General features: G+C 53.1%; 1 protein-coding gene across 8 annotated transcripts in view; it reads left to right on the forward strand.

Annotated features, from left to right (window-relative positions):
* The window catches only part of ANO10 (anoctamin 10), a 222,547-nt gene extending 216,200 nt beyond the window's left edge, over positions 1-6,347 (forward strand). For 7 of the 8 annotated variants that reach the window (XM_082725973.1, XM_082725976.1, XM_082725977.1 and 4 more), the window contains one exon: positions 5,734-6,347. In XM_082725973.1, coding sequence (XP_082582099.1) covers positions 5,734-5,799 — 66 coding nt within the window. In that variant the 3' untranslated portion in view covers positions 5,800-6,347. Of the gene's footprint in view, positions 1-1,586; positions 2,715-5,733 lie in introns of all 8 variants that reach the window. The other variant, XR_014310393.1, reaches the window with a different exon arrangement.
* Positions 6,348-15,722: the final 9,375 nt, after the last annotated feature.

Genomic DNA, 15,722 nt, shown 5'->3' on the forward strand with positions numbered 1-15,722 from the left:
CTTTTTATGTGATTATTAATCAAAACGCAAAATGCTTTTTTCCCTTTCTCATACAGAATTGGAGGCCCCTTCATCCGACTTCTGTGACTCGCCAAGAGCTCCCATTCTGTGTCTTCCTCACCCTCCCTTTTATCTCCTCCTTCTTCTGTGATCATGATATGCACTCTGTGGATGGCCGTTCCAGAAGTACTGAGTGTCTTATCTATATATTCTCTTATTTCCTTAGAATTACTCATAGCTTGCTTTTGATCTCAGGGACTCTGGCTCTTGTTATTTCTAATGACATTTCTATTCCACATATTCCATCTGCGTTCTGACCTGACCCCCATGGCGGGCCATGGAGACGGCAGGGTTAACACCTTCGGCCCAGGCTGCTGCTGGGCTGTCTCCCCTTTGTGGATGTCCCCAGGCACTCCAGGGCCCAGCCATCCTTCTTCTCTACACTTGGGTCTGGGTGTTTCCAAAATGCATCCATTCAGTTCAGCTGCCTTTTAAGCAACATCTGTTACCAGTTTTCTCTCCTCATCTAACGAAGGAGACATCGCTTATTTTAACCTTGGTTGTTCCTGAATAATGTATGACTGTCTGTACTCCCCTTTCTGTGCTTGCTAAACTGCACTTTGTTGCCACATTTAAGTCCTGGCTCTTTCCATTTTCCTTCTTGGAGGGGCTCTCAACGGTTCACCCATCGCTAGCCTTCTTCCCCTGTTAGAGCTGTTAGAGCACTTGTGATTTTGCCAACTAACATTCCCACAACATTTCCCACATTCGCTGGCTCGTGTGCCCTTCAGAGGCCTTTCCGTTTAAAAAAAACAGGGGAAAAAAAGCCAAAGATGTGTGCCTTCTTAAAAAATTTAACTCTTAAAACTTCTTTCCTGGCACTGTAAGCAACTTTTTAAAACCTTGCTTGAATTTGTGCTTACAGGTCAGGAGAGGGGTTAACGTGGTGGGTTCTGGAGCCAGACTCTGGTGGTTTAGAGACTTAGCAGAAGCAGAGACTCTGAGCCAGGTGGGATGGGGAAAAAAAAAAATTGAGACCTTACCAAGAATCAGAAAGATCTCAGCAAACCTTCCTGAGATGGAAGTGGGAGCCAGCTGACCCTGAGTCTCCCAGCGCAGGGGGCTAGGCGTGACATTATAACAGCGTGAAACCAGAGATGCAGCAGCAGGCTGGGCTCAAACCTCCTGGGTGCTGTGTGACCTTGAACAGGCTGTGTGACCTTGGGCAGGATTTTCAGCCTCCCTGGGCTTCGATTCTGTCTTGAACATGATGACAATGTGATGTTTCTCATAGGGTGGTTCTGAGGAGCAAAGGAGTAAATAGATAGCATTTAGAAGAGTGTCTGGTATGTATTGTGATGTAATTGTTGGTCACTAAGTTACACAAAAACAATAGAATGAAACAGACATTGAAAGTGAAATAAATAAAGCAGGAGGGAAAAAGAGTTTGGATATACAAGCAGAGTTAGAAGTGCAGGAAATGGGCACGCAGGGAGTAAGTTGCCAAGAATGACATGAAGCTGGTACAGAGAACATGCCTAAAGCATGGGGCTAACGCTCGGGACACACCTGCCTGTGCTCCACAGTCCCTGCAGAACCATATCGTTGGAGTGTGCCCGTTGCATGCTGAAAGCCCAGGTGTCGGCAAAGGGTCTGCTGCATTCATCGCTTGGTGATCTCATGCGAATTTCGGATAAGTGAGAGGATCGCATTTAGGGACCCATACCTCATAAAAAATACCAGAACCCACTATGTTAGGGTCCATGATGTCCGTGATCAAAGGAACGAGACTGACACAAAGTGAAAATTAAACAAAGCTTTATTTCGCGCCACGCATAGAAATCAAACTGACTTGTAGGGACCATCTCTTATGAAGAGACAACGATGATGACCCCGACAAGGTCACTCCCAAGAAGGCTGCTCTGGATGAGGCCGCTCTGGACGAGGCCACTCCGCAGATGAGGCCACTCCAGATAAGGCCGCTCCCAGGACGAGGCTGCTGCTGACAAGGTCGCTCCCTAGACAGGGCCGCTCCTAAGAAGAGCACTCTGGACAAAGCCGTTCCCAGGACAAGGCCGCTGCTGACGAGGTCGCTCCCCGGATGGGGCCGCTTCCCAGAATGATGCTGCTCTGAGGCCACTTGCGCGGCACCGCGGCCCAGAGCGGCGAGGCCGCTCGTGGCAGGGCTGAGGCCAGGGTGGTGAGGCTGCTCGGGCAGGGCCGCCGCTCGCTATGGCGAGGCTGCTGGCAGAGAGGCTATTCGCCATGGCGCTGCTACCTATGACTACGATGACCAGGACGACCACGATGCTCCCTACGACCACGATGACCACGATGCTCTGACTCTCCCGAGGACTACCCTAATGGCTATCCTAACAGCTATTCTAATTCCTATTCTAATTCCTCCTACTACTCCAAGGGCTATTCTTACTCCTCCTACTACTCCCCCCACCCCAGCCTCACAGACTAAACTTTACAGAGGTGGTTGAGCCCGGCCCACACACAAGTGGCCAATGGGATTTCAACTCACCACATTAAATATATGCGCGCCCCACCGATTGGATGTCTCCATCCGGCCTGCCCCTCCCCTATATCCGGGGTTTGCAACTAAGTTCCTCTGGCTAACCAGGCCCTTACACACTGATGGACTGTGGAAGGACAGAGGCCATGAGCAGCCCAGACGAGGGCCTTCTGCACTTCCCAAACCCAGCGAGGTAGGCCGGTCTCTCATCGATTTCACTTTGTCATTTTTGTGTGCATTCAGCAACTTGTAGCCACCTATAGAACTCCATAGCTTTAGCAAACACATAATTTTTGCAGCCCAGGTTTCAGAGATGGCTGTGGCTAATAGGTCGTACTTGGCTCTGCAAATGCTCACGGTCTTCCCCAATAAGGGAAGATGTGGCAAGCAGAGTGGACTGGGGCTCAGCCTCCTGGCTCCTCTGCACCAGAATGGTGGGGTTAGGGTTCTTTTCTAAGTTCATGACTGCAGATAGAGGAGATCTAGCCCCGTGAGTAATGGACAGCAGCTGGCTTACCTGAGAGAACCTGTCTCAAGGCGCAGTGGAGGAATGGCGGAGGCCTGCCCGTTTGCACAGGACAGGCCTGGCTGTCACTCACTGACCTCAAAACCAGTTTAAGTCTCCTTCTGTGGCAAGCAGGCTGCTGCAGCTTGTTTCTTCTAAACTGCTGCGATATTTCTCTGGGCTTGAGCCATAGGGTCTGAAGTTCTGCTTCGGCCCCTGGCTACCACGTCCGGCAGAGAGGACAGGAGATGCAGGAGATGAGCCAAGCATCTGCCCCCCTTGCAGCCAGGATGCTCAGCCCTACACTGGCAAAGGCCTGGGGAGCTCAAGTCTTCCCATCCACCATAGGTCATGTTTCCTGTGGGGGTCAGGACACTCCTCAAGGCAGATCAGGCCCTGAGGGACCCACCACTGAGGGGAAGGGCCGTGGGCAGGCTTGGCCAGACCCAGCAGAGGGAGGGGCATGGTCTCTGCACTTGTAGAGACAAGTACTCCTGCTGCCTGGGCTGAGGTTTGACAGGATGGTGGGGTCCCTGGCCAGCATTCCTGCCTTTGCTCCCAGTAGCGCAGCTCAGTGTGCATAGCCCATGACCTTCCATACATCCCCTGTCCTCAGGAGCCACCCTGAGCAGGGCAGTGCCACAGGTGGGGTGGTGGGTTCTGAATCCCTCCCCAGTCCCGAGTGAAGCTCCTACCTTGGCCTGGGTCATCCAGGGGAGAGGGCATGTCAGACAGAAACCTCCTCCTGGCCACTGTGGGGCAGGATGCCCCCTCCTTAGAGATCTGAAGACAGCTCTGTGGTCCTTCACCTGTTGGCATAGCCACACACACAATGGGAGAACAGCTTGCACCCTGCAGGGAGCCTCACAGGCTCCTTTGGACCAAAGCCCGCTTTGATTTACCTCCCCATGTGGAATGCTAGGGAGGCCTGGCTAGAAGATTCCATGACAAGCTAGGGAATAGTTTATCCTCATTCTAGTTCTAGTTTAGTTAATGTTATTTAGCCTTTAATTTCTTATGGCTGCTTGTCAAATCAGGAAATAGACTCATATTCTCTTACAAAAAGACATTTGAAAAGGTCTCATTAAGTGTTAATTGACATCAACTAGAAGAGTCAGCAGTGACCTTATGATTGTGTTTTACATCGGCAGTTAACAGGAGAAGTGGCCTTGTTAGAGGACAAGAAGTGCTAGTAGCCACAGAAAAGGGAGCAGATGCACTATGTAACTTCCGGGAGACTCTCACATGGCCTGGTAGTTTTGCTTCTCCAGCCCTGAGAACTAAATCAGGCGGTCACTGTCACCCTGGCAGGCTGAAGGTTGTGCAGACCCTGCAGCCGTGGGGCCTGAGGCTGGTGTAGGCCCCTGTGGGGAGGCTTGGGGAAATGCTGTGGCCCGTGCAGCAGGAGCTCACTGGTCCCCGTGACCCACCTGCCCCCTTCCCCATAAAAGCCATCCCCTGAAGCCTGTTCCTGTGTAGGCAGTCCCCCATACAGCTTATGGGGGGAGGGGCAGCCACTAGACTCAGAGAAGGTGACTGTCCGGAGTGAACGGGGGTCCCCCGAGGTACTACAGATCTAAAGGATTCTCACTGGGTGAAACGGGGTTGAATCAGGAGGCAGAGGCATTTGATTCCAGAGTATGAATGGGACTCCTCTCCCTGAAACAGAGAGAGCATGGCATTGTGTCCAGCCCTGGGTGGTGCTGGGGGCCCCCAAGAGGGACCAGCTACCTGGAGCAGCGGCAGTGCTTGTGCTCAGAGCTATGTCTTTCCCAGAAGTAAATAACTGTTATCAAAAATCAGTGTGTGTATTTTAAGCCAAATTCCAAAGGAGTTATTCATTTTTTTCAACAAACAGGGCAGAGCTATAGTCATATTTTCCAGCACCCACGGGACAGAGGGGGTTGGGAGCTATAGGGTTCTTGGGGACGGGCAAGGGGCGCCCCAGGACTGGGAGCAGCAGGACCTCCTCACCCCCAGCTGCCTTGGCTGTGGGCTCCTCTCTGCAAGCCTGACAGGCTGCCCCTCCGTCTCGGCCTGGCTCTCTGGGAGATTTCATAGGATGGCCCTGATGGCTCTGGATGGCTCAATGGCTCAGAATGGTCCTGTGGCCCTAGGGTCAGAGGCCTGGTGAAAATGTCTGTTGTTCTGGCGTATCTGCTCTGGGCCAGGGACTTCATGTTCAGTGACCCCCGTGTCAACCTTGCAAACATGCACCGTGGCTGCCCACGTGCAGATGTGGAAACAAAGGCTCAGAGAGGTCCACTTGCCAGGGTCACCAAGTTTACAGGCACAGAGCAAGGACTTGGCCGCAAGTCAGTGCTCCAGGCCCCTGTTCTGCCCTTTCCCCTCCCCCCGGCCCTGGGGATCCAGGGAGGAGGAGATTCCGGCTGCTGTTTCTCATTTCTGCCTCAGTAGATTCCCCACTGGGCTAGGAGGTTCACACAACACAATGTTCCCAGCCTATGCCTGCAGGCTCCCATCTCAGGGTCAGAACTGGGGGCTCTGCACTCTGGGGAGACCGTGGGCAGTGTCAGAGCACCCCCACTTCCCGGCTTCTCAGGCCACAGAGTGTGCTGTGATGGAGCTCAAGGGACACCACCACCCAGGGCCTCTCACAGCAGGGGCGGGAGTCTGTGTCCCTCCCTCCCGGGGGCCACCATGTAAACTGGCATGGCTCACTCCTTGTTCTGTGTTCTCTCAACAGCAAATGAAGCTCATGGCCCAGAACCTGAAGGAGGACTCAAGGGAAGGCAATGAGGAGGAGGCCTGAGCGCCCACCCGGGCCGCCCTGAGCCGAGGGCAGAGGGGCACCTGGAGCAACATGGCGGCCCCTGAACCCAGACCCAGGGCGTGGCCACAAGTAGCAGCAGGCCCCTCCTCCCCTCTGCGGTGTCCTGGTGTGGGCCATGGAGAAGGGAGCTGAGACCCAACCCCTCCCAGTCCCACGCCCAGCCTCCCCCTTCCTTCCTGTCCCTGCAAAGGGCCCCCATGCCCTTGCAGCAGCATGACCGAGGCCCAGAGCCTGGCTTGCAGTGAACTGCTGCTCCCCGTGCGCCCCTCACAGCTGTGGTCAGCCCTGGGGGCTGGGCAGCGGGTCAGGGCGTGTGCCCACCGCACCACCAGTGGGCCACCAGCAGGCCAAGAGCGGGGGCTTCCTGCGGGACCTCCGTGCAGAGGGACAGGGGCGAGCCAGTGTTTCCAGCACCTGGACAGCTCCAGATACCTCTTGCCTGGTTCTCCTTTGCAGTATGTGAACAGACCCTTTCTCAACAAAAACCATAGTAACTGAGCTATTAAAGGCGACACGTACCTCTCTGACTCCTGCTTACCGCATGTGCACTGAAAAGGCCCTCCTGAAACAAGCCCTAGTCAGGTTGTTAGAGCTCTGAGCTGAGAGTGGGGCTCTGCTGGAGGCTGGGCACCTGTGTGCCACTTCCAAAGTCTGTGGCCAGGCCCAGCCAGTTCTCGGGAGGTTCCGCTGCCACTGAAGCCTGTCCCCTCGTGGGAATGCAAGGGCCCCTGGGGCTGCTTTCAGGCCCGTGGCACCCGGCACCCTGGTGTGGGCTCACCCCCCACAGAAGAGAGCTTCTGCCCAGGGGTGCCATCCACCCCCTGCCTATGCCCAGAGGGCAGCACACACCCCTTTCACAGGCACAAAAGCGGTAACCCTGGAGCTCAGGCTGCTCCCCTGGCTGTGTCTTACCTGGTCTGACCACAAGGACCACCCAGGAGGGCAGAGCCTGACTCCCTTTCCCTGCCAGCTCTCGGGCTCAGCCTTGTGCAGCAGTCGGACCCTCTGTGCCTGGGCCCATGTTTCTCACAACGGGCCACCACAGACCCATGGGCCCTTCCTTCCACCGGGGAAAGAACAGCTGGGGAAAGAGACTGAGGACCATCTAGTCCTGTCTGCCTCAGGAGCCAAGTGCCTTGATTCTCTCCTGCACCTCAGAGTGGAGATGGCCTCAGTGGGCCCGTTCAGCAGTTGGCTGGAAGGCCTTACACCCCCGTCTGCCCCTCAGTGTGGTCACATTGGTCCTGCCAGACTGCCAAGTCAGCATGGACCTCTCTGAGTCGGCTCTACCCAACTGCTGCTTGGTCTAAGGCACTCCAGGGCCCTACTATCCAGTGGTGGTTCTAGGCTTGATGAAGACTTTCTAGAACATGCTCAGGTTCTGAAGCCCTGGTGAATGGCCGCCACCGCTGTGGCAGTAAGCTGAGTCCCCAGGAGCTTCCTCACAGTCTAGCCTGAGTGCTGTGTTTGCTGCAGAAGGGGCAGGTGTCGACGAGGTCCTTGGACCAGCTCTTGGTCTCCCACAGGTCCTGACCATGAACAGGAGTTAACTCCCTGCCCCTGGGCTCCCAGCTGCAAGTGGCCACTCTCCGGACTGGCCCTCCTCACCCTGTGAGGTGCCCGTGCAGAGCCGGGGGTCCCTGCACTGGAGGCAGTCTCTCCCAGGAACCTCCCTGTGCCCTTCTTTGGTACCACCGGCAGAAGCGCAGTGCCTAACCAGGGTGCAGCCTGCCCTGTTGAGGGCAAACGGTGCCTCTGGGGTAGGCCAGGGTGCACAGGACTCACTTCCACTGGGGCCACAGGGACACAGAGGCTAGACATGGGATCAGCCAGGTTATATCAAATGGAGGTGGGGGGTAGGGGGTGCTGTGTAGGCCTGCTGGCCCCAGAGCTGCTCCGTGCCTTCCAGCTTATGGAGGGTACTCAGGAGCAGACATGGGAGATGCCAGGACCTTTCACTGCTCCACTCTCTGGGGTCCCTTATCCTCCTGAGTGGAGAGAGACATGGAGGACCACACTGCCCTGTCCCCACCCAGCACTGCTTGCCACAGCCTGGGCCCTGCGCTGCTGCTCCCTCCACTTTTCTGCCCACTGATTTGTTCTCTTGTTTCTGGCCTGACCCCCGCCTACAGAGCCAAGCCATAGCCCTGCCCCACCTCATGCCCACTGCCCCGGGCCTCCCTGCTCTGTTCCCCAGTTCTCCCAGTGTCCCTGAGGACGGCAGCGAGTGAGCACCCTGCTCCCACGTCTGCAGCCCACCCATTCCCTAGAGCAAGCATGAGAGGAAGCCCCCACCTGCCTTGACACATGTGGACTCCGGGTCACCAGCCCCAGTCTGGCCATCCCATGAGGGAGCAGCACCAACGCGGGCCCCAGCAGCAGCTCCCCATGGGTGGATCAGGCTCAAACGAGCAGGAACCTCAGGAGTCCAGCCCTGGGTTTCTCAGGGGCGGGCAGAGGGGTTGCCCACACTGGTCAGCAGAGGATGTGGAACCCGAGTGTCAGGACCCCAGGACTAGTCGCCCTGGCTTTCCCGGAGGACAGCGAAAAAACACTTCAGCCCCAAGGGGACCATGGCCCCCGCTGGGCTGGAAAGGGCCGGGGACTGCTGCCCCAACTCGCTAGGAGGCTCTGCACACCCCATTGGGGAAGGCACCCAGCAGTCTCTCCCCATGGCCGATGCTCCCCACCATCCACCCCACTCCCCTCGCTGAGGCCCTGGGATGCTGATTGTCCCTAAGCCCATAGATTGTCGGTGGGCCTTGACCCTGGTACGGTTTGGCCATGGCCTGGATCACGCCTTAGCCCAACTCTCCTCACACCCCCTGTGGGACATCTTTGGGCACCCCAGCAGACAGCTGGGCTGTCACACGCCACACAGGTGCCACAAAGACCCTGGAGTGTCGTTCTGATGAGGCCCGGGGTTCTGCTGGCCGAGTCCAGCCCCTGGCTGCAGCCTTGGGGAGAGGGAGTCAGACAGTGTGGACCTTCCTGTCCCTCCTGAAGGCCTCACTGCCCCACTCCTCAGCAGCAGCTCAGACGCTCAGACTTGAGGACAACTCTTTATATTAGTGGCTTAGGGGAGGAAACCAGAAGCCAGGATACCTAGGGATACCCAGCCCTACGATGAAGCTGGAGGCCAGGAGCCCACTGCCCTCCCTGACACACCACGCGGGCCTCGGTTTCCTTATATTGTTCTCTTTTATAGATGAGGAAGCTGAGGCACACAGGGTTCCCCTAGCAGTGCAGCCACTCTCCACACTGCTCGTGGGCCTGCAACTGCCAGGATACTACCACAGCCGGCACAGAGCTGTCCGCCTCCCGCGCTCTCCTCAGCAGCTCCCACGCTTTCTCCCCCAGGAAACTAGCCACAGAAGGAAGAAGGCCTGGGATCCTCCAGCTGAGTTACTCCAAGAATCCCACGACCCTGCGAGGACAGTACCTGGCCCCAACACTTGGCCAATAGCAGGCAACAAGGCCAAGTCTGAAGAAGCAGGCCAGGCTTGGCTCCCTGGCCCCCACACTCCCCCTAGGGGGGCTTGAAGAGTGGGGGGCATGAGCCTGGAGCCCCCAGCACCTCCAGCAGGCCACCGGAGCCTGGAGGAAAGACGGGGCCCCCGAGCCAGGGCAGCTGTGTATCCTTCAGCTTGGGATCATCCATTAGTCCCAGTCACAAGAGGGACCACGGCCTTTTCAGCGGAAGGAAGACACTTTTTCTGGTCCTGTTGAAGGCCCATTGATGGTCTTCTCATCCATGCAGAAGTGGGCACCCGGGAGGCGATGGGACACTGGCAAGCCAGCCAGGGGGCCCCACCCAGACCCATCCTGGATGGGCAGTGAGGCGAGGACTTGGGCCCTGTGGCGGTGGGACTGGCTTAAGTTGCTCAGAGGATGTTTGTGTCCCCTCCACTGACCCCATGAATGTAGCCCCTGGATATTGTTCAAGCAGGTGCCCTGCTCCCTGCCCTTTGGGCCTGAGGACAAGGATATGAACAGGTTGGCCCCAGAGTTGCATCTCTGAAGATGCCCGCAGTCAACGCCACTCATACTGAGGTTTGAGAACCACAGCTGGGGCAGAGGCCTTTCTGGTTTCTCCCCAGAAGTAGCCAGCTTCCTTCCCCCATTCCTTGTCTGCATGGTGCCAGGTAGGGAACTTCCCCACCCACCACCGGGGCCCCCGGGGCCTGAATAGGAGGTGGTCCAGAGGTCTCCCAACTCCCAGGGTGCCAGCTGTGGGGACCCCCATGTGCCCCGGCCTGCTACAGGCCCCTGGGACATTTGGGCTGGTTAGGAGAAGACGGGGGTGTTGATCTCTTTGCTGACTGGTATATGGGCTTCACATGATGAGTAAACAAGTCCAAAAGGGATGGCGGCCTCATGCTCTGTGTGTGGCATGGATCACGCTGATGACACAGGGCCCACAGGCATTCTGGCCTCCTCTCTAGCCTGGGGAAGGGGGACACAGGGCACAAAGTGGCCAGAGCACATGGCCCATTCCCCCCTCACTGTCCTCTCTCCCTAACCCTGATCATTCCGAGGCCAGGAAGGAGGACACAGGGGGCACAGCCAGGTTTAGTCTAGGTCTGCTGCCCCTCGGGGGGAGCAGAACCCCACAGCTGTCCCCAGACAGGCCCAGGCGGGCATAACCAGCCTTGAGGCTGAATCCTCACTTTAAAGGGCTGTTCAGCACCAGGGAAATCATGGCAGAGTGCTGAATAATTAACCAGAAGGCACCTCCAGTGTAGACACAGGGACATGCCTCCCTTTGCACAGCTGTCTGGCTTGAAAAAGGGAAACCAATTATATCTCCCCTCTGGCAGAGGCTGAGGCAAGGCTGAAAACGGGCCCCCCAGGCTTTGTCCATCGTGGGTGTAGGCAGCCCGGTACAGCCGGGGAGACCCGGAGCATGGCAAGAACGACCGCAGGTGGGGCAGGGGGCGGGTTGCGGTTCCTCATTGCCCACACTCCTACCCCAGGCACCGCCAGCCCTGGGGCCTCCAGACTGCTGGAAGCCATTCTGCAGCACCACACCTCTGGGCCACTACTGAAGGGAGGATGCGGGTTGGGGTTTGCATCAACCACTAGAACCAACCCACTGACGAGGCAGGCTTCCCCCTAACCTGCGTGTCCATCAGTCCTGGTTGTCGCTGTGCTTTCTACACAAACACACCGAAGGTCCGGTTTCCTAACAGACCTCGGGCATCTTGGGGACCAAGAGACACTTCCTCCCAGATGGCAGGCCCCAGGGATTAGCCATTCAGTCTAGAGAAGCAGCAGCCGGCTGAAATTCCTTGGGAAATGTCTCGAGACCAGCTTTCAGCCTTTACTCTAAATGATCTCGCCTCACAGGGTGTGTGATAAGCTGCCCAGTCTGGTCCTACCTACAGGTCCACAATCCCCTAGGACCAACTGTGCCTCCGAATCTGGAAATTTCAGGCATTAGAAAGGTAACAAGATGCATATACACAGGTCAGGTACGAGCTCCAGTGTGGTTGAAAGTGGAACCGTACAGGTCAAGGCTTAATACTGCTTTGCCCGGCTGGCTGGTATTAGAAGGTCACAGGTAATGTCGAGGGGATCTCACTTTTTGCTATCCGGGTGGGCAAGCTGAGGAGCGAGCTCTGGAACCAGATCCCTGTGCAGGCCCTTATCTCTCTGAGCTTCAGGGCCCACATGGTGAGGAAGGGGCAATGGCCACCCGCCTGCCCGTCCTTCAAGTGGGGACGGATCAAAGTGACACCCGCATGCTCACTTTACCACTTGCGCCTCGCTCCAGACTCTTCTCAGAGAGCCCTCCAAGAACCTGCTTCCATCTCATTCTCCACAAGCTCAGGGGAGCCTCTGGTGCTCAGAGCTGATCCACAGACCACTTGGCCTCAGCAAGTAGTTCTCAGGCTCACCTGCTGGCCTCGCAGTCAGTGGTCTCTGCTCCCTGCCTCTTCGATGTTCTCTCTTATCCCCACACTGGAGGTGGCCTGGGTTCCTGTCTCTGGCCTTTGCTGCTCCCTCAGGGTCTGTGCTCTTGCCAGAGTCCCCCCTTCTCCAGGTTGAGATGAACTTCCATACTTGTGTAATACAGATCTGCAAGCAATCTCTCTGCCAGGGGCAGAACCCAAGGGGCCCCAGTGCAAAATGAAAACGCGGTCCCCTTGCTTGAAAGTTTTTAAGAATTTCAAGATGACAAACTAGGAGCAGAGCATTAAATCGAGGGGACCCTTCAAGCCTGGGGCCGCACACAACAGGCACTGAATCAGTCTCACTTGCCCTTCATGCATGCCTTCTGCTCAGTCCACTCCTTCCAGCTGTGCCCTCCAACTCCCGGTTCTTTCACTCCTCTAGTCTGGAAAGATTAGCATCCTGGTGAAAGGATGAAGGCAAGAAGCAAAGTGGACTCTCCTTAGCCAAGTCCACTGCTGGCTCCTGGCACCTACAGGGCCCAGTGATTTGCATCTGCCCAGCTCTTCAGCTCTCCATCCCTGGTGGTTGACTCTAACTCCCTCCCTGGACTCACCCTCCTTGGAACTCTCTGGACCCTCCCAGCAGTGCCCTGTCACATGTCATCTCTGATCTTCATCTAGGATGAATTTGGATCCTCATGTGTGATTCAAGGGCATTATGAACACACAAGGACCAAGATTCAATTTTTTTCTCCTCCTAACTTCTCAACCCATGTCGCACCCTGCTTGGAGTGGTGTGTCCAGTAGGTGCTCAGTTCTGGAGTCAGGGGTCCTCAGAAACATGATGTGCTGTCAGTCAACAAAGTGCTTGGGTCCCCTTAGCTCAAGGAGGCCTCAAGTCCCCTTTCCCTTTTTCATCTATCCCTTCCCAGAGCCCCGTGGGCAAATGTGGGGGACAGCAAGGCAAGGTGCATCCTGAAGTCTGATGTGTCCTCCAGTGGAGTGACTTGTCACTTCATTGGAGTGCTTAGGACGTATTGTATCAGTGTGGGTCAAATTAGCCCTAGAGACAGCTCTGGATCTGTCCTAAAACACTCTAGAAGCAAAATTCCAAAGGACCTCCCTGCTTCCAAGTAACTTTATGCCAAAATGAAAACCAACACTTTTTACATGAATAGAAAAGTCTAGCACTCAACAATGTAAAATGTGTTGTCCGGCATTGCAATAAAAATCGACCTATAAGTCTATACCCAATGCAAATTTCCTTCATGAATTAAGTAAAAATACTTTTTTAGACAAACAAAAGCAGATAGAATATATTGCCAGCAGACCTGCACTGTATGAAAATTTAAAATTCTAAAGACAGAAGGAAAATACCAAATTGTGGATCTACACAGAGAAGTGAAGAATGCGGGAGTTGGTAAGATGTGGGTAAAAGAGACTTTTCCCCCTTCTGTTTTATCTCTTAGAAAGAAAACTTAAAAATATTTATGCATATATAAAAATAAAATGTACTCCAATAGCACAAAGAGGAGAGTGGAAATACAGTTGTAAGGTTCTTACATTCTACATGAGGTAGATTGCAGTTTTATATATATATATTACTAATCTATATATTATGTATATTACATAAATAAATACAATGTGCTATAAATATATATATAAAACCATCCCTATAGCAACCACTAAAAAATTAAAGATGTACAACCAGTAAGCCAATAAAAAGTGCTCAGTTAAACAAAAACAACATAGTGAAGAGGGGGAAACAAGAAACATGAGACAAATAGAAAACCAGAAAGATCGTAGATTTAAATTCAGCCATGTTGATAATTACACTAAATGTACTTGACCTAAAATACTGCAAATAAAAGGCAAAGATTTGCAGGTTAGGGGAAAAAAAGCAAGACCCCACTATACGCTGTCCATAAAAAGGAAACAAAACACCCAAAACCAAAACAACTCTACCTTAAATATAAAGACACAGATAGGTTAAAAGTTAAGATGGAAAAAGAAATACTCCCAGCAATCAAAGAAAGCTAGAGTGGCTATATCGCACAAAGTAGAGTTTATGACAAAGAATCATTTACCAGAGATAAAGAGGAACATTTGAATATGATGAAAAAGCTCAGTCCATCAGGAGGACTTAACAATCTTAAATGTGTATGTGTCTAACAACAAACCTTCAAATTTCATGAAGCCAACAGAACTAAAAGGAGAAATAGACCAACCCACAATTCTAGATTTCAATACTCCTCTCTCACTAACTGATACGAGACAGAAAATCAGTGAGGATACAGACTTGACTGACATTAATAAGCAACTGGGACTGATGTGCAGAACACTTTACCAACAATAGCACTTTTGCAGCACTCACAAAAACATTCACTAAAAAGGCCATTAGCTGAGCCATAGTTTTAAAAGATTTCAATTATACAAAGCATGATTTCTGGACAAATCAGACCTGCACTAGAAATAAGTAACAGAAACTTATGTGGAAAATCCTCAAATATTTGGAAAACACCTTTCATTGAAACATGACATGCTCTAGCTTTTAAAAGGATCACTCAACCTGTTGTACAGAGAACAGATAAGAAAAAGGCAGGGCAAAAGCAGCAAGACCATCCAGGAGGCATTTAGTTGTCCAATTGTGATGATGGCATAATGGACTAGAGTGTTAGCAGGGAAGGCAGTAAGAACGGGTCCTTTTTTGAATGGTGCATAAGATTTGCTGATGGCTTGGATATTGGAATGAGGGAAGGATACCCAGGTTCTTGACTTGTGCAAAAGGTTTAAAGCCACTACTGATGAGAAGGGAAGCTTTAAGAAGGTAAGGATTTGAAGGGAAGGTTTAAGTTTTGAGCATGTAAAAACTTAGGTGCTTATTAGACACATCCATGTTGATAAGTCAAATACGTTGTTGGAATCAGATGTTCCTGGGAGGTAGGTTACATATATTTTTCGGTTCTACCTGCATGTAAACTTTAGACTGAATGGGATAACCAACAGAAAGTGCAGAGAACAATCCAGATATGAACCCTGGGGTACTCCAAGTTCAGAGGTTGAGAGAAGAGCCAGTGGATGAAGAACAGCGAGGTGGAATTGGGGTCCAGAACAATATGACGTTTATGAAGAAGGGTGACCAACTCATCAAATGCTACCATGGGTGAGAAGATGATTACTGGGGTTAGTGGTCACCAGGGGCTAAGGTTGCAGTGGGGAGCTGAAAGGGAGGAAGTGCAAACAGGTACAGATTTCTTTTTGGCTTTACGGTAATGGTTACACAACAGAATACAGTGAAAAGCATTGAATAGTACAACTGGTGAATTGTGTGCTATGTGGATTACATCTCAAAGCTGGTTTTAAAAACTGACCACTGGTTTTTAGCACATGGAGGTCACTGCTGGCCTTGAGCAAAGCAGTTATAGTGGGGTGACAGCAGCAAGAGACTGATTGGAAGGGTTCAAAGAGCAAAGATAAGCGAGAATAATAAAGACATCTCTTTAAGGTAGGGGAATAAAGTCACGTTTGTTTTACTTGCTGTTAGGAGTGACCTAGCAGTGAAGTGAAGATTGATGGTGCAAGAAAGAAGAGAACGAGTAATCCTCATGGCTGCCTCACTCATCCCCATAAAGCCTCAAGAAGTGAGTAAGGGAACTGACCTTGGGATCACACAACGAGGAGCAAGGGCAGGGCATGACGACTCAGATGAAGGTGGGAGGGTGAAGAGGAAGACTGTGGCAGTTCTAATGGCTTCAGTTTATTCCATTATCTAGGAGCATGGTGACAAGCCAAGTGAGGGAAGCAATGAGTTGGGGAAATAAATTACAATTAATGGGGCCTGGGGCCACCTGAGACTTGTAGCCAAGTTCAAGGCAGGGACAGTGACAATGATATCTTTCCAGTCACACCTGGCAGCGCAGGTGCATGGCACATGCAAAGTTGCGAGTCACCCAGGCTGGGTCTGTACAAGGTTATGTTCAGAAGAAACAGAAACATGGGACGCGG

This window comes from Mustela nivalis (assembly GCF_964662115.1).
Source record: "Mustela nivalis genome assembly, chromosome: 1".
Classification (NCBI taxonomy): Eukaryota; Metazoa; Chordata; class Mammalia; order Carnivora; family Mustelidae; genus Mustela; species Mustela nivalis.